Source organism: Boleophthalmus pectinirostris, unplaced genomic scaffold, assembly GCF_026225935.1.
Source record: "Boleophthalmus pectinirostris isolate CB_2022bp ecotype Guang Dong unplaced genomic scaffold, ASM2622593v1 HiC_scaffold_2, whole genome shotgun sequence".
In the NCBI taxonomy this organism is placed as follows: Eukaryota; Metazoa; Chordata; class Actinopteri; order Gobiiformes; family Gobiidae; genus Boleophthalmus; species Boleophthalmus pectinirostris.
The window spans coordinates 26,326,891-26,354,263 of NW_026571152.1; the positions used below are offsets into that span (position 1 = coordinate 26,326,891).

Below are 27,373 nucleotides of genomic sequence, written 5' to 3' on the forward strand. Positions count from 1 at the left end.
AAAGTGGTTGAAGAGTCTTGCTCAAGGACGCAACAAAAGCACACAATGCCAGAAATGAAGTGAGTGAAGTGATTTGGCTGCTGCATTGACACAAATACATCTACGTATCATATAGAAATGTAGGTTATGCAAATCCTTTTGGAGCTATAGGATTTTCCATAGCTCTGTTAAGACTGGGTACTTGGTTTCCTTTTCTAATAAATTCACTAAAATAGAAAAAAAAAACATTTCCCAGCACATTCTACAGCTGATAACTTACCTTGAACCTTGAAGCCAATTAATGTCAGACTATAGAAGAAGCTTACCGCCCCCTACCGGCCAAAAATATTAGACAATATTGGAGTTCAGCCTATGTTGTTTATTTAATGATTATGCACGAATTATTTAATTACTTTAGCTGTAAATTAATGCCTTGATTTTGAGTTAGCAAAAAATTTAAATCATATTGGAAAAAAATGCCCATGTGAAGTTTATTTGATTCTCAAATTCTTGTCTATATTGTGCATTTTTATTTAAAATAGGAAAACAAATTTATTAATACAAATTTAGTCCAGATTATGTTTTAAATAAAATCCGTTATTGACCATTTCCCGACTTGATTAAACTTACATGAAGCTAAAATACACAACAGCACAAAATGAGTTAAAAAAAAGACAAAGTAAGCCAATAGTTTAAGGATGTATTTTAATAAAAATAATTCTGTCAAAATTAAGCAGAATATTTGTTTTAACATGTTTCCAGTACATACTTTTTTCTATAATCTTTTTCAGTTTTTATATTGTTTTTCAACTTTAAAGGTCATGCTAAGTGTAGAGTAATTCATTTCACACCCCCCACATTTTTAATATATATATATGTATAGAGAGAGATAGATTTGCTAAAACTCAACATGAAATTAAAACTATTGTGCACAGCTTGGTCTGACAATGCACTTTACATTTCTGTGACCTCTTTTGTAGGAAGTCCATTTTTGGCTTCAGAGACTTTGTGACTTTGTTCCTTATAAGTTTACATCAATCATTGGGTCCTCCTCCTGATCCAGTCCACGGCTGTGTCCAAGCCTCAAAAATTAACGGAGAGCTGGGAGACTGATTTCAGATTTCTTTTCAGGTACAACAATGTAAAAAAAACAACACACAGGCCTACAAGCATACACTGTTGTACTAATGTGTGTAGAGACATTCAGAGGTTGTTGATCTAAAAAGCAGCTTGGTTAAGTCTGACCACAAACCCTGTAGCGACCTCATAGTGAACTCACACACTCAAGGGCTGTAATTTACCATATTATTATATAAAAATATTTGGGAGTGCACTTAGCATGGAAAAAAGATGTTTATCTAGTCATTTGAATGAAGTTTGTTGAGTGTGTAACAATTAATTTGCACACAAAAACAAACAGCAAAAAGAAAAACAACTGCCTTTTAATGCAATGCAGAGGCTGTGTTAAGTGTCTATTGTTGTTCATCTAAATATAGCCTGGCATTCTGGGTAATTCAGTGTGTTTCTGCACTGAATACGTGACCTCACTGACTGTGTTTTGAATTGTCAAAATAATTATGAAATGCGTGTAATCAAATACCTAGTTCCAGAGGTACTGTATATACTTAAATAAGTCTGCACCTATAGAATTACACAAGAACTTTGCCTTATTCAGACATACAGTGAGCTTGTTAGTCTGCCTTTCAGCCTGATTTACTTTATGCAGGTGATAAGGGGACACAGTGTTAGAAGTGGAGAGTTATAGGTGTAGCTGTACCCCCTGCCACCTGCATCCACATCACTGATTGGCTGACAGTAACACCCAAAGTTAAATTAGTGCCCCCACACCTTTAATTTAAGCTTTTCACACCAGCTTTTCAGCACTTATGAGGTATACTTTTTATACAGGCCTTAAGACCAAGCAATCAATTATTTGCGCAATAAGGACATTTTAAATTTCTCAAATCATCCTGAGATTTATAAAAAGAAAAAAGTCAAATTGTAGATCTATGAAAATAACCCATTTACTGGGCAAATTTTAAGCTAAAAGAAGTCCCTGATGCAGTCCAATAATGGACTAATCATAATCAACATAGAAAAGTATATGGTCTTCTGTGAAATGTGGAAAATGGTTGAACAATAAAAGGCTGCTACAGGTTTTGTGGTCAGTGACACGGTGAACAAGTTAAATACTGGTGTTAGGGAATCATCTCCAGCTCCTGGAGAAGAGAAAATATAGGGCCATTACAATTTGTAAAATTGTCCAGGATAAGCACAACAAACTGACATAAAATAACTAAAAATAGCTAGATAACAGAATAATAATTAATGATCTTTAAATAGTGTCACACATTTTATTTGATAATACTAAATTAAAAAGGAGACTTTCTTCACGGCTCTCCAGCGCTCCTCCGGTGAGGCGTAGTCTGACGTGATGTCAAACGCGCCAATCAAAACACATGCTTGCTCCTTCCTCGTCATGGTAACTACCTGCTGAACATGCCCTCTCTCAGTGCTACTTTATGTTACCCTGGAAAACACACGGATCGTGTACTGTACGTTAGGCACACAAGATTATTACAGTTACAGCACATCTGCACAGCTGTGTGGTCAGTCTGTTTGTGATTCATAAACCAAGGATCAAAGTCAATCTTTAAAATCAAAAGGTCCAAAAACAAGCCACGTAAACACACTATACTTTTTAAATTATGTCAAATTTTTTTACAGCTTATATTGATTATGGTTCCATCATCTTTTTTAAAAATGTGTATGATCAAATATGATTTTTATCTAGCCATCAAGCTTAATAATGAATGATCTAAATAAAAGTCTGTAATTATAGTGGTGTAATGCATGTCTCACCTGGCCATGGGCTAGTGCAAAAAGTTTTCTACTCTGGCGAAAGAGCAGGAGCCGGAGCGGACCCTGGCCATGAGCTCCACACACTCTGTGGCCTGACCCAGCGCCAGCATCAGGGGGGGCTGCTTTGGCAGGTTCTGGGACTCTACACAACACACACAGAATACATATATAACAGAAGAGACACGCGGGGTTGTGGGGTCAGTAGAACAGTACAGGCACTTTTTAAGCCTAGATGAAAGAATAGTTTAATATTTTAAGAGAATGTTTAGGAAAACCCTACTCATAATTAAGTGTTTAATAATAATATATTTTATTAAGTTTATATATTAGTCATTGTTCATTTATAAAAGCTATTTTTGACTTGAGCCATGTTCTGTAACAGAAAAGGCAGCAATTGGTGCAATCATTTTCTTGCCCTTTCAGCTTTTAGTGTGAAATAGGTTCAATCATATATATCTTAAAGTAGTTTTCAAGTTTCTTTTGACAAAGTGGTGCAGACTAAGAATATCCCAGACCAAGTTTCTTCTATTATTGAGTGTTCTGCTTACCCAGTATGGCGCTGTTGAGTGCAGAGCAGAGTGCCTCTCTCTGTGTGGGATCTAACTGCTGTCCAACGGGGCAGTTCCACGGATCGGAGTAAGCAAGCAGGCTAAAAGCATCCTTTACAAAAAATACACATAAGATACAATAATTAATAACAACCTTAAACAACAACAAAAAACACAACAGTATGAAGACATAAACAAAAAGTGCAAATATAATACACTTGGTGGTGCTTATTGGTAGCTACAAGGCCCTAAGGGCGGTCTTGTGCATAAACGAGTTCAAAAGAACGCGTTCATTGAACACGTTCATTTTTCAGTGAACTTTGAACTGAACGCAACACTTTTGTAAATCAAGAACTTGAACGTGAATTTGTTCAAATTATGTGTGATGAACGACGTACGTCACTGTTGGGGTTCAGTTAAACGTCGGAATTTGTTTTCACCTGACGAGTGACGATCTGCTCGCACTTCACCTCGTGAAACCACAGCCGCGTGTCAACGCGAAGGCGACTCCACCGGCAGCTTTAGCGGAACGTACGGGCTCTTGTGTCTCTCAATGGGAAGTCAATCTTGACTGGGCGCGTTTAGCTGCTTGTATTTACCTTCTGTACAGGCTGACCACGGCAAACGCAAGGATTTCAAAAGTAAATTTCAAAGCACTAATTAACAGTCTATGTGGATCTGGGCTCTTTCACATGATACACAACTGCCCAGGGAGCACAATGTGCTGATGGTAAATGCACAAATACAACAATAGATTCATGCTCTCTGTGTATTTTGACGGGGATACGCGCCTACGCTCGTGTAGAGCGTCAAAAAATAGGATGGATCCTATTTTCTGAAATCTACACGCACAGGACGTGCTGCTCCGCGCGCGTATTATTTTACTTGGTACATGTGTCAGTAACGCGCGTCTTAATGCTTTTTTAACCTGGATTGAAATGGTGGGTTTTTCGTTTTTCTTCATACAAATTTGCTAAAATCACCGCGATATCAGCAGCGGTGAAACACCGGAGGTGCGCCCGAGTAGACCGTGATCCTGAGCGAAAGGACCGACGCAGAAGTCCACCGAACTAAACGCAGCTGACGCCCGCTCGCACTCGGGGTTCTCTCAGGGGCGGTCCTAGATTCCACGTTCTAGTCCAGGATTAGTCCTGGTTTAGTCTTGGTTTAGTCCTGGTTTAGTCCTGTTTCAGTTCTGGTTTAGACCTGGTTTAGTCCTGGTTCAGTTCTGGTTTAGTCCTGGTTCAGTCCTGGTTCAATCCTGGTTTAGACCTGGTTCAATTCTGGTTCAGTCCTGGTTTAGTCTTGGTTTATTCCTGGTTTAGACCTGGTTCAGTCCTGGTTTAGACCTGGTTCAATTCTGGTTCAGTCCTGGTTTAGTCTTGGTTTATTCCTGGTTTAGACCTGGTTCAGTCCTGGTTTAGACCTGGTTCAGTCCTGGTTTAGTCCTGGTTTAGTCCTGGTTTAGTCCTGGTTTAGACCTGGTTTAGACCTGGTTTAGTCCTGGTTTAGACCTGGTTTGGACCTGGTTCAGTTCTGTTTTAGTCCTGGTTTAGACCTGGTTCAGTCCATATACGGCGCAAAAGTTCAGCATCTTAACAGTTCTTTTGGTGAGAGTAAATTAAAAGTGCTGCAATAGTCATGTAATGTTTTACATTTTAAATACAGTAATATTGTAATGTAACAAATGACTTTGAAATGACAGTAACAAGTCATAAATAACACATTACAGTTTTAAAGTCACTTGTCCAACAGTGTATTTTGTAAAGTTGTTGTAAACTAGAAGTCAGTTTGAAAAATAAATGCAGCCTTTCATTTACAGATCTCATCTAAATATAAAATGAACTGAACTTTGAACTAGTTCAAAATTAAAATTGTGAACTATGAATGTGAACTATTCACTTTGAACAAGTGTGAACTGAACTTTGAACTAGTTCATGAAAAGTGTGAACTTGCACAACACTGGCGACCACCAAACCTAAAACTGAATCATAAAAGATGGTGTCTTGCCCAGGCGTTGCTTTTAAGATCTTCACTCTTAACGCTGTGCAAAGAAAAGTTAAAGCAATTATTCCCAGCTGGTATATTATTAACAGGAAAAAGTGGGTTGGAGAAGTTGAATGTAGAACATATTTTTTATTTTTCATTTTAATCATTATCAACTCTAAATGGCTATGTGCCATAAAGTAAAGAATAAGCACCACATCAGCTGAGAGCCATTAAACCAACACATTGTAAATACTGTAAAGAGACACTTTTGTATATAACTTACAGGTATTTTCAAATGCAATAAGGTTATTAAAAGAAAGCAGCACCTCATAGATAGATAGACAGATAAATAGACAGATATTATTCATACCTGTAACATTTTCTTGTGCGTGTTGTTCTTGCCGTATTCTCGACATAACTGCTCACTGAGCGCCTGCAGTTCTCGTCCAAACTGGATCATCCTCTCAGTGGCTGCCTGGTTTCCTCCACACAGCTGTCGGCCATTACTGCACTCTTCAGTGTCTGATGGACAGCACAGGTCAGCACACCACAACACACTCCCTACAACTATGATTGGACAAACTGGACATGTACACTACCACTGAATAAGACCTTGTGGTGACAATAGCACTCTAAATTCACATTAAACACAATAAACAGTTTTCTCAAATGCAAAAAGACAAAAAGAGCCCTCTCTGTTAATCTAAAATATTTGGGGTAGAATGTAAATAGAGTTTCTGATTTCTCTGAAGTGTAGTGTATAAAAATTACACATCATTCACAACTTGTAGACAGGTCTGACCTATGACCCCATTGCCGATGCTGTTGTCGTCTGGTTGGAGGATCTCTTCATGTTTGTAGGTGCCATTCATGATTCGAGCAGTTGAGCCCTCGACCACACCATTGGTGTAGTGCTCTGCTTCTATCTCCATCTCACTGTCACTACAAATAAAAGAGAAACAGGACTTGTCAAACCATCTGTGCTTTACAAACAAAGGTGTGAAGGGGCTCACCTTGTCTCTTGGTTGCTATGAGGCTGGCTTTTGGTGGAATCAGAGGAGTTGGACTCGGAGTAGTTGACAGATGAAGGGGAGGAGGAGGTGGAGGAGGAGGCTGAAGAGGATGCACTGGGATATTTGCTACTGCCCACACCTCCCTGAAGCTTTGTCTTGTTGGGAGGGGTCACTCCGTTACTGCAGGTGGGACTGTCTGTTCCTGGGACAGAGGAGATGTACATGTGTGTACATGTGTGTATATGCATGTGCGTATACATGTGCGTATACACGTGTGAGTTCTGTACCTCTGGTATGCTGGGGTGTGCTGTTAGGTCCACGACCGGGACTGAGGTTTGGTGACCCTGGGTAACTGTCCTGGGACTTGGGCGAGCGGACGGTCAAACGCCGAACTTCACTGTCAGTACCATTGACCATTTCTACAAACTGACGACACCTGAAGAGGATGAAAGCAAGTAAACCTTTAATGGAGGAATCATTTGACTATAAAATACCTAATGGCTCACAGACTGCATACTTAGACCCATTATTCAAAGATGATTGCTGTAAATGTTTATAGCAAGAAAGAAAGCCATAACAACTGATTGAAACTATGAATGGACAGCACAGTGAACATTTATGTGATGGTAAAAATGGCCAATGGCCAATTTAAGAAATTATGATAAAAAAAAAAAAGATTACTCAAATTAATAAACGGCTAATGTCACAAGGGTGCTATGTTTTTTTTAAACTTTGGAAATGCTTAAATAAAAGTTAAAATAAAGTAGTAATACATGATTTGCAGTAATTTAGTACACTGTATCTGCATGAGTTGTAAAGAAGATAATGTCTTACTTCAACATGAACAGGAGGTTGGGGTTGTGATCTAGGAGCCCTGGGTACAGCTGCTGAGTGTCTTCTATGGCTTCACCCACACGTCCTGCCAGCACCAGCTTCTGTATTCCTGTAACAGCATCAGACGTACAGTGTAACGATAGGAGGTTCTTCAGTAAACATACAATTATATAATTTAGAGTATATCTGAACTCTGGACTTTGTGGTCAAGCCACTGTGTCCTCAGAAACAATAAGCGTAATTATACAGACAGGGCAGAAGTTGGTGGTGTGGTTTGTGGCTCACTTTGTCTGTTTTTTATCGATGACTGGTCCTCTTGTATCGTGGTCTGTGTGGCTCTGGCAAAGGCTGTTGCGGTGGCATAGTACCCATGATGCACCAGATAACTGGACACCATACTGTGTGCAAAAACACAAGTAAAACGCACGCATTAAAGGTATACTGCGTAAAATTTCTAGTGGAGGGTCTGCCACCAGCTAGTCTCCATGGAAATGTTATTGCTTTGTCTAGAATATTCCACAGTATAGGGATAGTATAAGGGAGACAAGTAGACAACAGCACATTTAAGATCATTACAATTAAGATCTGTGGAGAGTCGCCTCTATTCACAGAAGGAATTATTGTATTTTTAGCAGTAGAAATACCCGTGATGAATAAATACTAGATGCATATGTTTCATATCATGGAACATTCCAGGCAAAGTAATAACATCTCCATGGAGATGAGCAGGTGGCAGCCCTCTATGAGAAAAGCTGCGCAGTGCATCTTTAATGCTGTTATTATTATAATGTATTGTCCAGCTGTCTTTGACTATGTGCTTACTTTTGCAGAACCCCTTGCCACTCCCCCAGTCGCTCTTCAATGGGGAAGCGAGCGATCATGCCGTGGATCTTGGCCCTCCACTCGCTCATGTAGTCCTCAATGTCAAACACAAAGGGCTGCTGGCCAAAGTTAGCATCTACAATCTCACCGGGCGTCTGCAGGCCCACAGTGGGGTACAGGTTTGGCTGGAAAGAGCATTTTTAAAATTTATTTGACCCCTACAGACTCACCGTTTTAAATACATTCATGTAGTATACTTTAGGCAAGAAATATGAGTACATAAAATAAATACATTTGTTCACTGACCCCTTGTGACTGCACATTGACCATAAAGCATTTTTTGCATTCCTCATTACAGACCAAAGTCCTTATCCTTAGACGGAAATTACAACAACCTCAAAAAACAACCAACACCAAATAACCGTAACCAGAGTTGACTAGAGTTTCACTGGTTAAGGCATTACTGCAGTTTAACAGAGCAGACCACCTGGTAATATTAAAGAGATGCTCTTTACAAGTTCTTGTAAGCACGTACATGAGACTAGGTTTATAAGTTTATAATTACAAAGGCCTAAGGCACAATATAAAAATGAGCACTTGGTTAAATGTTGGTTAGGTTTAACAGCAGCTGGTAACTCCATCTGCTAGTGCAGCCTTGTGGCAGGAGGCCAACTGTGATTTGCTGTCCCTGTTCTATTCTTGACACAGTGTTGGATGGTAAAAGAGGCTTTCTCCGGCAAAATGCCCCTGCTACAGTGACCACGGAGTTTTTCAAGTGCCAAAGTCTCGAGAGCCAAAATAAAGCACAGTGGGACACAATGGAGGCCTGGAAGATCTCAGGTCCTGTGTAACATACAGTACTGTGTCAGTCTGAACTTACAGGCTCACATGGAAACACTTGGTACATCTGTTTGGAATTACACATGTTGTTTTTGCCTCTCATGCACAGAGAGGACATGCTGATCCAAATATATGTACAGTTTTTCATTCAACTGCCATGTTATAATGTTATGAAACGTAATTTGTTTTAATACACCCCCTTGGAGAGCTGATATTTAATATGTTAGTCTATAGTATCATTAATTTATATAATCTTTGCACTCCATACGCCCCTTTATATTTACTTGCACATATACTAGTACTAGTTATACAATTACACCTTATTTGACACCAGTCACTTGCTATTTTGCTACTTAGGCAGAATTTATTATTTCCACTTACATTTTTGCTCTTTGGTATTGTATTATATCATGTATTTTTATATTGTCTCACTCTAATGTAGCCATATGTTCATGTCCTGTGCAAACTGTAGATTGGAAGACAGAAGTGGATTACTGGGGTGATAAGACATGTGCTGTGCATCAAAGTGCAGTGACTATGTATATAGATAAGTACAACAGCTTCTTCATAAGTGAAAAGGCAGATTAAACTGTCGATGAAACAAGCTTGAACCTGACCTTGACAACACAAAATGCGAGATAAAAGACTAGTATTTATGTGCTGTACAGACTTGTCAAGCTTCTGATAGTGCTGCTCATACTCTGCATTGACCACTCCAGCTGACCACATTCACACAAAACTGACAGAAGGAGCCCAGTTATTGAGTTTTTAAAAGATCAAAAGCTTGCAAAAAAATAATGCAACACTGATATCATACAATACTTACAGGGAGGTCGGTGAAGGCAACACCTGCAGGATTAAAGAGAAATGTTGAATTTTGTTTGTTTTGTTTGTTGAAATTTGTTAGGTTGGTTTTAAAAATATAAAGTTATCAATAACTGACCTAGACTGATGCCATTTTTGGTGTAAAAGCATGTGTTGTTGATGAGGTTAACACAGCAGCCAATCACATCTCCAGTGGTGAAGGTCGGGCCGTATGGCTGTCCGGTCCCAGAGGAACAAAAGGAGTGTCCATCATCTCCGTGGTAACCATAAGAGTGTTTGTCCCATCCTAAAAAAACACAGGGATTAGGGTTAGCTTTGAAAATGTCATTGTTCACTCTAGTGTTTAAAAAAAAAAAAAAAAAAAAAAAAAAAAAATATATATATATATATATATATATATATATATATATATATATATATATATATATATATATATATATATATACATTCACTTCATTTATTTTAATTTATTTATATAATATTCTCTCTCTCTCTCTCTCTCTCTCTCTCTCTCATGAGAGAGAGAGAGAGAGATGTATGGTGTACTTTTGTATTCCGTGTTCTAGTAATGAATGTGATGTGATGCCCTGAGAAGCCAGCAGGAGGCGCTGAATCTCACAAAGGAAAGAGGTGAGTCAGCTGCCGGTGCCTCTGTAGCCATATTCACACCCACATTACTCTCAATGTAAGCCTTAGCTTAGGGAAAAAAAAAAAAAAATTCACAATGATATTCATCAGCTCTTTAAGTCTTCACGGGTACAAAGTGTCTGTTGAGACTTTCCTATTGTAACCACCAGAGCACACAGGGCCACACTGTTCTGTATGTTACATTAGACAGTGTGTGTGGATTTTACAGACACTTGTGAGTGAGACATGTCAGCTCTGTCCCCTCCACAGCCCTGTTGCTGTGGCCTGATAAAGTAGTGCTGCAGCTGATAGCATGTTTCAGCTGTGCTAAGCACACAGCACGTGCGTGCGTCAGCTCAGGACTCCATACATTTCTCTGGTAGAATCAAGTTTACATGTAACCTGGCCTTTCCAGTTGCGTATATGACCATTGAGGGCAGTGTTGAGGTTACATGGAGCTACATGGATGACGAGATAAGACTTAATGTAAAACTATAACTCAAATTATACTAGCTTAACTTGAGCATAAAAAGATCATATTCCCCCATGTTATGTTTGCTAAGTAGTTCAGCAGTGTCTATGCATTGTAGTACACAAATGCAACTAACCAGATAAGCCAGTAGTGTCAAATGACCTTTGACACACATAACTCCTGCGTGCGCAAACTCTGCTTTATGTCTGATACAGGTTTGTGTTGCATCTCCATTTGAACATTAACTTTAACAGTCTGTATGTAAAATGCAGTGATTAGTAAAATACGTTATGGCTGAGGTATGTTTTGATTTACAATACCACAGGTTCCACTAAGAGCTGTACTTTTGACCCTTTCAGCTTTTACCATCATCTAGTACTAGCCATGGACCTACACAGATAAAGTCCCTGAGACTATCTGTTGTGTATCACTAGTGACCCACACCACAGTCACTGCCCCTGCGCAATACAACATTAACATGCCCATCCTCCTATAACCATAACCGGCGGTCCATTGGAGCTGCTGTCTCCTCAGTCACAGCGTTCATGTCATTGCCAAAAAGCAAAGCAGGGTTAGTGAAAGTAGGTCGTAGTGAGGTAATATTAGACATGCTCTTGTATAGTATATTTGTAAACAACCAGCTAGCATGGGATGTTAGCATTTTTCTCTTAGCATGTCTATATTTTACCTTCATCCCATAGTGTCTGGTTTATTTTGTGTTGCATTGGTTGTGTACAGGCCATAGTGTTGTGTGTATGCAGAGGTATTAGATTAATCTGCTGACAGGGATATTGCCTCTAAAGCCAGGCTCACTGCTCCAACATGCTAATGAAATGGGCTGGACTCCACAGCGGGATCAGACACAGAGGTCAACAGTGGAGAACATTGTACTATTAAGGGACGCACACATAAATAAACATGCGCCAAGCGAGAAGTGTGGTAGTGCACATAGGGGGTGAGGGGAGGTGATGTTCCATGAGGGTTGGGCCATGACAAAAAATCTGGAAAGACTGTAGCAGGGTTGCCAAATAAAATAAACTGTTATAAGAGCACATGGGTTCATTAAAGTGTGTATGTCAGATTAAATTAATCCTTTAATTTACCTGTAACCTGTTTTGTCATGCCCAAGAAGATAGTAAAATCACTCTTTGAATAACAAATTGCAGCATTTGGAAAGGAAAAAAGGATGAAATCGAACCTCAATTCCAAGAACGTATGCCTTTTCTTAAAGTTGCACTATGTAACTTTTTGGTTGGGAGGCCGTCATCTGCTTGTTTCTATGGAAATGTCATTACTCTGCCTGGAATGTTCCGCAGTATGACAGCTCTATCTTACATTTAATAAAATAGATCACAATATCATCTATATTACCTGTCAACCTCTGTATTTACTAACATTTATAAATGTTAGTGACTTAAAGATTTCCTTGGAGGTACTGTGAATATAACATTATGTCATGTTATGTTATGTCAGTGTGTAGTAGAAGCTCGTCATACAGGGAAAACCTGACACAGAACATGGGACACAGAATGACTGGATCCAGATTTGAGGACAAACAGCCTCCAAACACTGTTTGAGTTTAAGGCAGTCAGCTGTAATCTGTCTCCCTGCACCACTCACCATCTGGATCAGAGCCCTAGCAACCAAAAAGTGTTGCATTTTCATCATCTGGAAGATTATTGCAATTGAATCCAAATCACAATTTCAGTGGTCAAATTTAGGAAAAGGAAAAGGCTGCAATTAAAAATTTATGGACTGAGTGAGTGTGATGTCACCCATACCGTTTGGCTCCAGTCAAATGAAGCTCAGAGAGGCTAGCAGCTGAATTGGAATTTATTTACAGACAAAATAGCGAAATAAAAACACCAGTATCATGTAGAGCAGGTTAATACAAACATTTTAAGACCCAAATGATGAAGCCCACAGCAGCAGTTACAGAGAGAGGGGCAACAATTTTTCAATGTAAAGTCAATTGGCACTGGAAGTGCCCCCATGCTCACTTCCTATTAGAAACGCAGGCAGGTTAGCTATGTCCGTTTATATTGTCTTCAGCAATATATTGTACTTTAAAATGTGTTATTGTGACAGGCCTACTTACACTTGGATGTTAGCCTTGAGGTAACAGACGCTCCTCTCTTGTTTCATAGCGACAGTCATCACACCAATCTGTCTACGAGCACTACAGGTGTTTTGAGGAGGAATTCAAGCTACACTAAATATTTTCTTTTCTAGGGCAGAGCAGTTCAGTAAGCACTTGTGTCAACACTGAGCCGCTCCATCCCTTGTTTGACATTTGTGATTAAGGAGAGACTAGGAGGAAGAGGCTGGGTCATCTTTATATTACTATCACTGATATTTAGTTTTTACATTTTCTCTCATGTACAGTATGTTTTAGGGCATCAAAACTGCAGCTAAAAGGATCGATATTGCACTATATTTTGATCTATGTTATAATGTTGTTTCTTCATCCATGTTTTGTTTCATTCACACATGTTTAACACACAAACCTTGCATATTTAGGCTGAGTTCTTCTCTCAAACTGAAAACACTTCCACCTTGTACTGTCATTTGGTAATACAGGAAATACTCCATTGTCTTTTTAAAGTCCAGATAACTTCACTAGAATTAGTTGGATAATTACAGCCCTGGAATTGCCAATCTTTACTGAACTAAAGGTAAAAAGCTGTTAACTTGAAAACTACCGCTTTGTGATGTCACAAGTTGGAACAGAGCATTTTGAGCTTTGGAGATGTAGACAGACTAATAATGCAGGATTATTCAAAACATATGTGAATGAAAAAAAAACAAAATTCTGGGTATGTTTTTGAGGAGGTAACAACATTTTAACATCTTACAAGAGTCAGCTTTGCCTTTAAAGCCTTTAAAGATTCAGAAAGATTTATTTGATTTTGATTCAAGATAATAAATGCTGTATTCTCGTGAAAAAACTATGAGTAACTATGGGATCTACTGGTCCAAATTTAAAGCTGACCCTCTGATCAGAACAGATCTTAACAGGTCAGTGAAGCTGGTCCAATGGGGCTGGACAGAGCGAGAAGAGCTGGATCAGTGTGTCCGGGCCAGAGGAGTGGTCCAATTGTGTGGGGAAAGACCCAGGCTTTAGTCGCCTCTGGGGCATTTACACAGAGTGAACAGTATTCAGCCATATCCAAAAGAAACACCTTGCTATAAATGAACACCATTACATTTTGTATATTTATATATATTTTTACATGCACATTTATATAATTATGCCTTATTTGACGCCAGTCTCTTGCTATTTTCTCAACTTATTTGAGTTCCTGTGTCCAAATGATTTCCCTTGTGGATCAATAAGGTTTGTCTAAGTCTAACTTTAGATATATTAGCAATCCAAGTCAGCAAATCCAAGCATCAATCTTTCATTTGTATGAGTCAGTCTCAAATAGTACAGATTGTTCGATTACTCTCTGTACCACTTTCTCTTTGTTCTTTTATGAAAAAGCGCAAAATAAAGATCTCATGAAGTAATAATATATTTTGAATGTGTTTACCTTTTGGATAACATACTAATACTGTGCTGGGGGTTTTCTACATGTATTTCTAATGAGAGAATGTTTCGTGACACAATACACACATTAGCAAACATAGTCAAAAATACAAAATGGATTTAAACAACAGATTTTCAGGAGCCTGTGAGCAAAACGAGTGTTCATGGTCCTGTTCAGCTGTTTGATTTTCAACAAAAAGGTGAGAGTGACTAACTGAAAAACTGCTGGCTAATGCTTGTTTAACACCACAAATTATCTCACCTGATGTAGTTCCAGCTAAGTCAGATTGTGTTCACATAAAAATCTAACAAAGCCTCAGACAAAAGAGTGCCTAGAGCTAGCATCACACACCCAGGGAATGTTGAATTAACTTATTATTTACCTCTTAACTGTTCATAATAGTTCTCATTTTAATAGCTTTATTGCAATTACCAATCCTCTTTTGAATTAAAATCAGAAAAATCGTAATTGGACATTTTAAGTCATTGCCAGTGATGGGAAGAATACTTTGAAATTGTATTTAGTTAAAGAATACTGAATAGTTGCATTAAAATGTATTTTGTAACATATTCTGATACATGGTCCAATCAGAGTACTGTATTCTGAATACTTAGAATACTTTTACATCAAGTTATGTCTAAATTAAAGTGTAAAAAAACGTAACATAGGATTCACAACAGCTTTATATTTGTTTCACTGTTTGTTAAGCATTTCCGATCACAAATTGAAGAAGGATAAATCACACATGCACTCACCACTAGGGCTGTGCAAAAATACATAAATATCAATATATCGTATTTTTTAATGTGCTGATATAGTATCTATATCGCAGGCTGCTGTATCGATATAGCTCCAAGAGTAACGTTTGGTATATTTCACAAAATTATTTTGTGTAAGAGGTAAAATTGTGTTGATATTTTCAATGTTTAAATGAGTAAAATTGGTGTTTTTCATATTAACTTAGTGGACTTAGTAAACTTTTAGTATCACACCCACGAGTTAGCCTTTTTTTCATTGAACCATATCAAATCGATGTGAAATATTAAGCCAATGATGTTAATTTGGCTGAAATTTTGGTGAAATACATCATGTCGAATTATATAAAATAGAAACCTCTCTGTATGAAAATATGTATCGTGTCGTGGCCTATGTATCGAGGTATATATTGTATCGAGCACTTGATGATACAATGATACCCGCCCTACTCACCACAAATTATGAGCAGTATTAAAGCCTAAACTGTATGATCAAGTACAATGTATTCCTCAGAATTTAGAAAAGTAATCATTTTAAGAATACTATCAAATGAAATCAGTAACTGTACCAAAATACAGTTTCTCAAAATGTGTATTCTGAGTACGTATTCTCAGCAAATGTATTCAGTTCCTTCCGAACACTGGTCATTGCATAATCCAAGTCTTATGGTCCAAAAATAATTCCAATGTGAAGTGAGGTTTGAGCGAGATTAGTAGGTCAGACCACAATGTGTCAGAGCACCATAAGACAGATACATGCCCCAACATGTCCACGTCACAAAAAGATACTCCAAAACAATTACTACAAAAACACACCCAAATAAAAAGGTACATCTTCATTTTCCTCCAAATTCAGAAAGTATAGCAGCCCTTGAGTGCACAAAATGAATGCTCTAATCCATTTCTTGACATATTAAACTGCCTTAAACCCTGTGCCTAACCATCTGGCCCATCTATGCAAAAAATATCCATCAGTCAAATATTAACACAGAAGAACTTTCAGGTAAAATTAAAAAAGAAGTGCTATGATTTCTTAAAGGGCCCATGTTATGCTATTTTATGCTATTTTTCTAATTTTCTATGTTATAATGTTGTTTCCTTGGCACAAACAGACCTGGAGTTGTGTTTTGTTTTATTCACAAACCCTGCATATTTAGGCTGAATTATTCTCTCAGGAAGTGCTCTACACACCTTAACTAGAATCATTTGGATAATTTCAGTCACAGATTTACCAGTCTCTACTGAACAAAAGGTAAGAGGTGAAAATCTTGAATACTACCACTACATGACATCACAATGTGGTAAAGAACATTTTGAGATTTGGAGGTGTAGTCAGACTAATCAGCCAATAGACTCAACATTTGATAGTGATGGGAGCCACTGGTTTTATAGATAGATAGAGCCGTCTCATCAAGTGACGTGACTTTTGGCTCTTTTATGGAATCGAATCTTTTGTATCTTTTGCTTTCAAAGAATCATTCAAAAGTATGACTTACTATTTATGTATGTGACAGAAGCCAATTTGAGAACTGAAACTAATCACAGAAAGAAATTACCAAGATTGTTTTTAAATGGTTAAAACTGAGAGGGGGAGTGCGATTCCTCAGTGAAATTATGCATAATATAAATAAAACATTGCAGAACAACAATAATAATAATTAAAAAACATAACTGAATTATGATGTCAAGTATGTTTTTTGTGCACTCATGGTGTTGGCTCAATGTAAACCAGTATAAAAATGTATTTAAATGAGAAAGAAAAAAACATTATTTATTTTTAAAAATGAGATCCGGTTCCACTCATTCATGTTAAAGGTGTACTGTGTAACATTTTGTTTGGGGGTCTCTCACCTGCTTGTTTCTATGGATATGTCATTGCTCTGTCCAGAATATTCCACAGAATGACATTAAACAACTCTACTTTACATTTATTAAATTAATAAATGGTGGGACATCACATGGTTTTATAGCTCAAAAAAATCCCATACTGTAAAACATTCCAGATAAAGCCATAACATTAATAACAAAGACACTCCACCAGAGATGTTACACAATGCACCTTTAAGGAAGTAAGTATCAAAAGTATCACAAACATCACATCACTAGTCCCATGGCAGCAGAGCCTGTCCTGTACACAAGCCACTGGTTTTACAGTGCTCAGAGTTGGGTAAACAACTCTCACAGTTAACCACTTAATTGGGACCCAGTTCTCCATTACTGCTCTTTCACTGGTCTTTGGTCCCAGCACTGGTTTAGTCTAAAGGGAGGACATTACTTAAAACATCCTGAGACACTGAGGAAGCACAGTTTTAAAACATTCTATGCTATTTGTTTTTCTTATTGTTTAGACTAATATTAATTTTAGTTTGCCCATGTGGTGCAAAATTACATACATTAAAAAATATCAATGGAATATGGGATCTGTTCCAGTGTTGTTCGATTCTCCGTGTTGTTCAGCTCATCCCAGTCAGCGAATGTTACTTCTGGAGAGTGACATGAAGTGCCTGCTATATACGGGCTGTTTGCTGGTCTGACCATGTGTATCCTTACATGACTCCATCTCATGCACATTTTCTCGGCTCATTCACTCACATCTCAGTTCTGAACACTATATTGTTTTACACACAGACTTCTTTATGTTACTCACCTGGTAGTCTGTTCATATTGACTCCCTGCGCAGACAGGCCTATACCCATGTACCTGCAAACACAAACCAAAACACTGATCAGCATTCACAGCAAACACATTTTTTATTTGTGCTTCCAACAGGTTTAGTGGAATCAGTACACAGAAAACAACTTTCAACAGCCAAGTTGAAAAAGAGGTATGTTATAATTAAAATCCTGCGCTTTTTTCATTTGAGTTAATGGTGCATTGTGTAATTTTTGTGATGAAGGGTCCATCAAATGCTTCTCTCTATGGAGATGTTATTGCTTTGACTGTTTTGCAGTATGGCATTAAACCTTTCAATTATCATGAAGACTAAACCAGACCAAGTTACAGGTCTGATCTGTGGAGAGGCGACTCACCTCACAGTCAGAATGCCTTTTTTCTAGGTATTTTTGAGCAATAAAACCACCTGTAACTGAATAAATGTAAGGTAGAGCTGTTTAATGTCATACTGTGGAACATTCCAGGCAGATGAATGGCATATCCATAGAAACAAGCAGGTGACGGACCCCGCACCTGAAAAGTTACATAGTGCACCTTTAAAGCACGTCTTCAAAATATGAAAACTACATATACTGCAATAAAATAAAGCAGAAACGTGAGGACGAATGAGGGATTACACAGTATCACTTCAGATTAAATGACAACAATCAGCATTTTTAGTTAAAATAATGATTTTGTTCTGCTCAAGCACAAGGACAGGGAGAGACCTCATTACTCCAGTCTGATACAGGGTGTGCTTGTTCTCTGTTAAAACACTGAGGTACAAATTATCATCTGACAAGAAGTCTCAAAGGTCTGCTATACGTCTTAACGACAGCAAGATAGAAATCAGATCATTATCAACACATTAAAGGTGATCTTTAAGCCATGTTAGACTTGTTGTCACCTCATCCGAACCATATCAGGAGCTGTGTTTTGTTTCATTCACATGTTTGAGTATCCTTTATTATTAGTCTGTCTACATCTCCAAAGCTCAAAATGCTCTGTTCCACCTTGTGATGTCATGAAGCAGCAAGTTAAGTTGTTTTCAGTTTGAGAGAAGAACTCAGGATTTGTGTGTTAAACATTTGTGAACTAAACACACATGTATTTATGTTTGTTGTTGGTATGTTTGTGATGAGGAAACAACATTATAACACAGATCAGAAAACAGCGTAATATGGGCCCTTTAAAAAACAAGCATCAACATTTTCCAAAAAGACCACAAGAAGGCAGTGGTCATCGGTTGGCCGCAGTGAATTATGAGGAGACTATCCTGGCCTTTTACTGCTGACCCCTTTAGTGTTCTCATGTAAAAAGCGGTTTTAGGAGGCAGCTTGCTAAAAATAAATCTCTCACGTTTCAAAACATGGATACCGTTTTCATGTGTCAAGTGTTCCTACGAAGACACGCCTGCATAACATTTGCTTTGTACCCCACAGCCCTATACCCTTCACACTATGCTGCCCAACCAGAACAGGGGAGTGTAAAATGTTACGCAACACTTTTTAAACAGAATTTCCAGTTTGGATTCCAGTTTATAACCGGTCAAAAGGCTGATGCAAGAATGCAATAATTCTACTTTTAGATACCAAGTAATTAGAAGTAGTGCTTGAGCTGCACAATATACTAGAATATCATGAAAAAGATCCAGATTTTTTGTCACCAATTTCAGAAAGTCAAAACCAGATATTGTATAGACTTAAGACATATGGTATGCCTTAATTTTGTGAAATGTTGATGAATATGGCTTATAGACAATGAAAACCCCAAATTTGTCTCAGATAATAAGAATATTGTGAAAAAGTTCAATATTGGAAGGTCATGGAGTCACACCCTCATCAGCTAATCAGCTCAAAACTCTGAATGAATTATTTAGGTAATAGAATGTCCACTGTAAACATTAACATATCTTTTGTCTTTTTATTGAAAACAAGCTAAGCCTTTTGAAACATGTCCTGAAATGCATGGGATTCTTGTAATAGTTTAACAATCCATAGTTTTCTCAAATGTTAACGCTCCTGAATATGGCTGAAATGCGCACTCCACACAAAATCCTTCTTTAAACATACTTTTGAATAGGAAAATTTGTCAGAATAACTGTGATTTTATGTTTTTCCATAATCATGCAGTGACGTAGCGCAGTGAAAAAAGTATATGTTGTTTAAATTGTAAAAATATTTTGACATTGAGACATTTACTCTAGATAAAAAGCTTCCTGCACCAGGCCTTAGATCCTTACATTATAAAATGCAGCTGTTTGGAGACTGGGATTAGTTACTGAGTCATGATTACAATGAGGTCGGCTTGTTGGTAGTTGCTGAGTTACTAGCCATTGTGACTAAACAGTTTAGAATGAGTCCATTAGATAATAAGAACACTAGATGCAGTGTGTTTTGTTCCCAGAGCAGCTAATGTGGGGCATAGGGTCTTTTAAACACACATGGTGGCTGGAAACACTGACTTAAGATGCCAATGGTGTTTTCTGTTTATTATGGGTATGGGACAAAATCTAATTACATTATTTAACTCGTCTCCATGCCTGGAATGTTCCATGGTGTGACTTTAAACATAGCCATTTAACATTTATTCATTACTGGCGTTTTTATTGCTCAAAAATACCATGCTCCAGGATTGGTTTAAAGGGGTCTCTTTCTAAACGCAATAACATTTCCATGGAGATAAGATGTTGGCGGACACTACACTGGAAATGTTATGCAGTGCACCTTTAAAAAAAATGTCTGTGCACACTTTAAATACAATAAGGAGAATTTGAACTTAACAGCAATAGCAATAGGCTTACATATTTATGGGCACAAGTTAATGTTCTACAAAGGAAATTAAAATACACACACAGGATTGAAGTCTGTGCTATTTGATAATTGTGACCATTTAAATTGCTTTTTTGATTGATCTTGCTCCCGACTGTTCGTGCTCAGTACTCACCCGTCTCGACCTTTGCTGACAATCTTGACTTCAAAGTAGTAAATCCCACAGGCCGCTGGGATGGGGTGAGTTGCTCGCACTGACGCCGCATCCTTGTGGTTCTTACCGTGACCTGCAAGACAGCAGACAGGGGTGAGCTCAGCTTTAGCATTATTTATTATTTGTCTGATAAAAAATACAACTTTGTCTAATAAAAATACATTACAATACCTTTATTCTGTAAGATTAATGTTTAACCTGACAGTAACATTTGTTCCTTGTAGTTTTGCCTAACTTGGATAGAATTCTGTTGTTCCTTTTCTTGTCTCATTTATCTCTGAGCTACTTTTTACATGAGATTTACATTTCAGTGGACCCAGGAAGACTATTTGATGACACTGTTTTTGGCTACTTGGATCCAAATAAATAAACAAATTAACTTCTCATTTTCAACTGCCACTTGACTGGTGTAAAACTAAGATAAATACTATGGCAATTATTCAACCAAACCAAAAAGTAATAATAGTTGTAAAAACATCTTAAAAGGTGCTCTACTCAACTTTTGACATTAAATATATCCATGTAGCATTTATTCATTGTGTTTCTATTGCTCAGTAATACCATAAATGAATTGTGAATAGCGGTGTGCCTCCACATATCTGAATTGTGACATAGCATAGTGCTGTAACCTGCTTGTCTCTCTTGTGATAGGGTGTTTTAATCTATATTGTGGAACATTATAGACAAAGGAATAACATTTACAGACAAGCAGGTGGCAGACCCTCCACCAGAAAGGTTACAGGGCACCTTTAAAGTAAAAATTCAAGGTCTCAGAGTCAGCATAACTCAAGTCTCCAACACACCAACAACCACAGCTTACAAACTTTTAAAGTAACGATATAAACACTGGGTCACTAAGCCACTTTATTGTCTCAGCATGGACCAATTAGACTGAAACATAACAATGATTAGAGTCTGTCATTTTAGATTCAGATGGCTGCTTATGCAATCCCTACAGCCATAGGAGAGAGAGGGGCAGAGTGAGCTCAGCCAAGCGTTGTATAACCCCCTATCAGGCTTTGACACTACATGTGCATCCCAGTTTGTTACATGTAATCACAGGATTGAATTGCCGAGGGTTGGCCTGGCTGCATGCATAAAAAGTCACAGAGAGCCCCATTTGTGTGTGCATGAATGTGTAACCCTAACCAGAGCAGCTGGCTGTTAGCAGACACCTTAGCACTGCTGCTTGTGTCTGTGTGTGAGAGAAAAGAGAGGGCTTTGGCCATTAATGTGGAGCCATCTGGACATATACAGGACAAGGCTGGTTCAAGTAAGGCACCAAACACACACAGACACATGATCGGCAAATCTTCCAGTTTGGACCTGTCCCATTTTATGCAGGCTGTAGTTAGACCAAGGATATTAGAATACATTAGAATACATACATAAGAATTGAATCGAAATTGCAATTTGAGTAGCCGCAATTATTAAACCACAAAAGCTGCAGTAATTTGATAATAAAATGTCCTATGCAAAGATAAAAATATTCTGTTTTTTCCTATACATTTACAAATTTTGTTGTATGTGGTTGAGACCTCTACAAGCAAGCAGTAAAATATATAGGAACTTTGTATAAGTGAATCATTTCATATTTAACTCTTCTCAAATGTAATTCTCATGGAGGTGTTTACAATGTGCACATCTAATCACAGTACTTTTCATAAAAATCACAGCCCTACAGGTTTGGTTTTATGTCCAATTAATTAAGGATTAAGAAGTATCCAGAGCTGTTAAATGCAGTATTCCCCAGGAGATAAAGGGCCGCCCATAGTATATAAACAATACATAGTAATAAGAGGAGGTGGCTGTCAGATTGTAGAATGTGACGATGTTACACTCTCAGATGGGGGCAAGAGATGGTTTTCCTTATTGATTACATTGTACTTCACCATGACAAATGGGTAAAGCAAACAGTAAAGTCACAAATGTTGAACCTGATCATTTTTATTAGTAACTGGACCCAAGAACTCACTATATTACAACAAAAATGTTTTAAAAAGTATTCATAATCAATAATGCTGATGCTTCTGAGTCTGTATTAAATATTCTTGGTTTACAGAATGTTGTGAACTGAAACTCTGAAATATGCCTTCACCATATAAAGTGGGAAAGAAGGATAAAATTAAAACAATAGCCCTACTATGGAAATTATTCTACAAATAGATGGTGCTTTCCAATTCAGTAGAGGGAGAGCTATTTCTTGTTGATATGAGATTCTGACTATATGGTTAGTGACAATCATAATTATTTTACCACCTGTTTTTGAATCTCTGTTAGGAATGGATGATATATCGGTTCCAATATTAGTATCGGCCAATAATGAATAATCGTCACATATTTGGAACAATGAAGAAAATCAATAGAGGAGAAATTACGCCAAAATATGTGGGTACACGTTTACACAAACAAATAATATCCCAGAAAATTAAATTTTTGTTATTTTTACAAAAGGGAAAAGTTGATTTGTGATCTTTAAATTAACATAAGACACATTTGTGGGCCTTGCAATGGATTTTAACAGCATCTGCAAATACTTATTATTGTTCAACGCAGCAAAACTTGCATCGAATATTGGACCATTCTTAGTCAAATCTGAAAAACACTGGTGGATAAATTTAGGGGGTGAATTTAATATGCCAATGGCTCGAGTGGGGCATGATTGCAAAGCTACAATAAACACTTCATTAAAGGAAGAGTTTGTGCATTATTAAACACCAATGCTTTTAAATTGGACTCTTTATTTATATTGTCACTGTCATGCTACTCCACGCTTGATGTTTGTGTGTAATTGTCTGCTGCAGTGGTTCCAGTGAATGTCTAATTTTAGCATCTCCTCGTGAAACAAGTCCTCAGTAGGCCCGCAGGTCCCTTTACAACTACATACAAGGACAGGGGACAAGTGTTAGCGTACCTATCCAGTGGGCCTATCCCACAATGAAATTAAGATGAGATACTTAGAATAATATGAGTTTACGTAAAAGTGTTTCCAATGAAAATAACAAAATATACAATATAGAACTATGAGGAATAAAAACCCTAACCCAGTAGTCAGACAGTCCTAAACTGTCTATAGGATCCTTGTGTCAATTCAACATGACCATGCCCAAACTGTGGCCCAGACCAATAGTTCCACATTGGACCTCAATATCAGACGTTTTGGAGTGAGACAAACCTTATCTTCGGGTCCCAGTGGTAGCTCGGTCATATCTGCTAATTGCTAATGGCACATATTTGAATACTTCACTACACTGATGTACTTCACTGCACTTTATGTAAGTTTTGATATGTGGCAGTGGATTAAGTTTGACACCCCTGGTCTAGCAGTTCATATTACTCATATTATTCATATCTTTTCTGAATAAGGGCAGGGCATATGACGATAAATAACAAATCTAAATCTGACCCCCATACTGAGACAATATGCCATTTTCTGTGATATGGTCATTCACTGTTTCTCTATGCTCAAACAAACACCTCCTTTTAGTCTGCCAGGTGGATTTGACCAGTCATAGAAAGTGTGAACTCTCACTAGTTACTAGAACAGTATGTGTTAGTGTTAGTGACAGGACTGAGCACTTCAGTTTATAATTGTGATTTAAATTATTACATTGGTCCATAATCACATATTTGCCGCATATTTTAAAAACAAGCTGAACAAAATGGGTTCAGATAAGAAGTTATATTTCATTTTGCGTGTACTTCAACAAAGACATTTACAGGCAAGTTTCAGGACATTTCTTCGATATTCCTGTAATTGTCATCAAGATAACCCTTCAAAATATCAAGATGCTCTTTATAGTCAATTCTGCACCTCTATGGCATAAACATCATTAAATAGTAACTAACAATGAGAAACCTTTGTTACAGTAGTTGCACAGCAGTTAAAATCAATCCCATCACGCACCATAGGTCAAAGTTCAGAGGTCCCCACTGCTGGAAATCTCGCAAGTCTGACTATAATACAAGCAGTAAGTGAGACTAAAACCATCAGTTCAAAAACCAGACAAAAAAATTATAAATTTAAAAAATACCTAAACGCTAGTTTATAACAGCTACAAAAACATAGAATGATGGCATGTTGGGAAATCAACACTATTTGGTTAATTTACATTATTATTCAGGTCACAATATAATTGTTAAATGAAATAATAATACAAATAATATTGAGAATTTTAAAAGCAAACATAAGTAGTGTTAATTTGATCTATATCCAAAAAGGTAAATCTAATGTCTGTCTGATTATGGGACATTACCTTTACTCTATCATGATCACATAATGGTGTAGTGTGTCAGTGTGAATGAAATTGAATTAAGGATTTTGTTTGGTCATGGTGTCAGTAATCATGAATTATTATCTTTGTATTGTTAAACTAAAATGTGATATAGTGACATTCCTAGTGGTGTGAGAAATGCTGTAAGGCCTACACTTTTTTTTCCCCTGGCCACATCATTACTGTTTTTGTTACAGCCAAGTTACTAAAATGAAATAACACAGCGCACTCTTAAAAAAAAGAATAAAAATGGAGCATTTGGTCAAAATAGCATCAAAAACCTCAAGGGTGTGAGAAAGGAGCAGAGGCTACCAGGGGATAAAAGATATTTTGTCTCATATAGAGTAGGCCTATTTATGGCGACAACCCTGAATAATAGTGCAGTGTCATAAGCAACAATTCAGCCCAGGATATAAGTTACCTACTAGGAACATAGAGTTATAATAGGGTAATAATGATGCATTATACAACTTAACATTATAAAATACAAAAGTTAGTCCAGATCTGAGAGACAAAGCAGGACAGGACTCGTCTACATGAGTCAAGGCCCTTGTGTATCCTCTCATCCTCTGCCTGTCTGTAAGACAAGGTTTTCTCTTATGATCACATAAAGAGACATGAGCTCCATAAACGTGGTGCTACTATGAGCTGACAGAACAGGTCGTCTGATGAAAAGAGGGCACTGACAGAAGCACACACTTTGCTTTTACTTATGAAGTGAATATTTAAACAAGACAGAAGGCGGGCCCAACAGGCCTAACAGTTAGCAACTAATTTGACCCTAACAATAGCAAGCCTTATAGTCATTTATGACAAGAAGAGAACATTTGGCACATTGAAATGCGCAGAGAGGCCTCCTCCATCACATCAACAGCTGAAAAAACTGTTAGGGCAGATACAGACTGACCTGGCTGCACTTTGCTCATCTCAAGGAAGGAAAATCACATTTACTAAGCTTTATTTAAAGCCAGTAACAAAAAAGACTGCCAATGGCAAATTTCAGAAATTAATGAATTGTTTATTAAATTTTAGTTACTACTGAATAATGCATTATAACCTGGGATACGTTGGAATTCAACACTCGTTATGGTAAAAACCATCACGTTGGATTGGTGCTTTTTTCATCGTGGCAAAGCTTAAAATCCCAACAACATTCGGGTTAGCTAACGTTAGCTAGTTAGCTTATCGGCTAACTAAGGTTAATAAATGTCGCTTATTGAAAGATTATCTTGTTCTAACAATCCCTTTTGGAAAATACAATTACCTTTACTAGTAAATGACCACGTAAGTGCCAGTGCGGACTAGTATGTCAATTCAGCCTTCCAGTAAAAGTATATGGATAATACCAGATGCATAGCTACTTTACAGCAAAACAATCACAATGCAAACGTCAGATAAACAAAGGGAAGCCTCGTTGTTGAACATCATTTCAGTTTGTTGGATCAAAACACGATGTATTGGTGTTAACGAGTTCACTGTCACCCATTTTGACATTCCTCTGCTTTTGAGAAACAAAGCCAGGTTATAGGACAGGAGAGGCAGCTCAGACTAGATTTACCAGGACTACACGCATACACAACCAGCATAATCGCATACAGTGTATGTGTGTGTGAGACCCTCCGCAACAACTCAGGGTTAAGAGCCTCGGCTGTGTTGTACAACTTCTTTAGACCTGCGAGGATATAGCCAGCTCTAACCTTTGTAATGGACTCGCAGGTTGTTCTGTGACAGCCCAATATAGCTGTATTTATCCTTGGGGCTCCAGGATCGGGGTAAAGGGGTCTCTTCCTCGTTCACAGCCGGGTAGAGCCGTTTCAGTCGGTCGTTGAGTTCGTGCTCTTGGTAATTAAAAACAGGATCCACTAAAGGCAAACTCCCGACTCCAACCTCTGCCATAACTGGCTTTTGTCTGGTATCTATGTGCGTTTCTTGCTATCCAAATCCCCGTTCTTGTCCGCTGGTGCTGAGAGCAGAGAGTGAGAGGGACTGTGGGGAGAAAATAGCAGCGGTGTGACATCCCCGGATAAGCAGCAGAATGTACTGTAGGCTGGAACAGAGCCGTTTGGGTACTGTAGTTCAGTAACGTTTGAACATACATTGGTGGTAATAGTTGTAATTTAGATGCCACCGTTGTCTTTTGGAAGGTAATTGATTAAGATGAGTTATTTTAATATTTATTGACGATATAAACTTTATTTTGTCCGTTCCTGAACAACTTTTGTTAACTGTTTATAATGAATACATAGCCCATATTTGTACAGGGAATCAAAATAAAATATACACGCAATGGTCTTAATCTATTTTAGTTATAATTGTGTCCAATGATATATGTAAATGTTATGTTTGTCGCAGAAGACGAATATTCA

General features: G+C 37.7%; 1 protein-coding gene across 1 annotated transcript; it reads right to left on the reverse strand.

Annotated features, from left to right (window-relative positions):
• Positions 1-667: 667 nt before the first annotated feature.
• On the reverse strand, positions 668-27,042 carry ranbp10 (RAN binding protein 10). Its single transcript, XM_020934974.2, has 15 exons — positions 26,705-27,042; positions 20,695-20,806; positions 17,744-17,796; positions 9,831-9,998; positions 9,714-9,736; positions 8,048-8,232; positions 7,511-7,623; positions 7,226-7,334; positions 6,679-6,827; positions 6,392-6,593; positions 6,181-6,320; positions 5,749-5,900; positions 3,390-3,501; positions 2,842-2,983; positions 668-2,509 (listed from the first exon to the last, which is right to left on the reverse strand). The coding sequence occupies exons 1-14, from the start codon at positions 26,901-26,903 to the stop codon at positions 2,853-2,855; spliced, it is 1,848 nt and encodes a 615-aa protein (XP_020790633.1). The 5' UTR covers positions 26,904-27,042; the 3' UTR covers positions 668-2,509; positions 2,842-2,852.
• Positions 27,043-27,373: the final 331 nt, after the last annotated feature.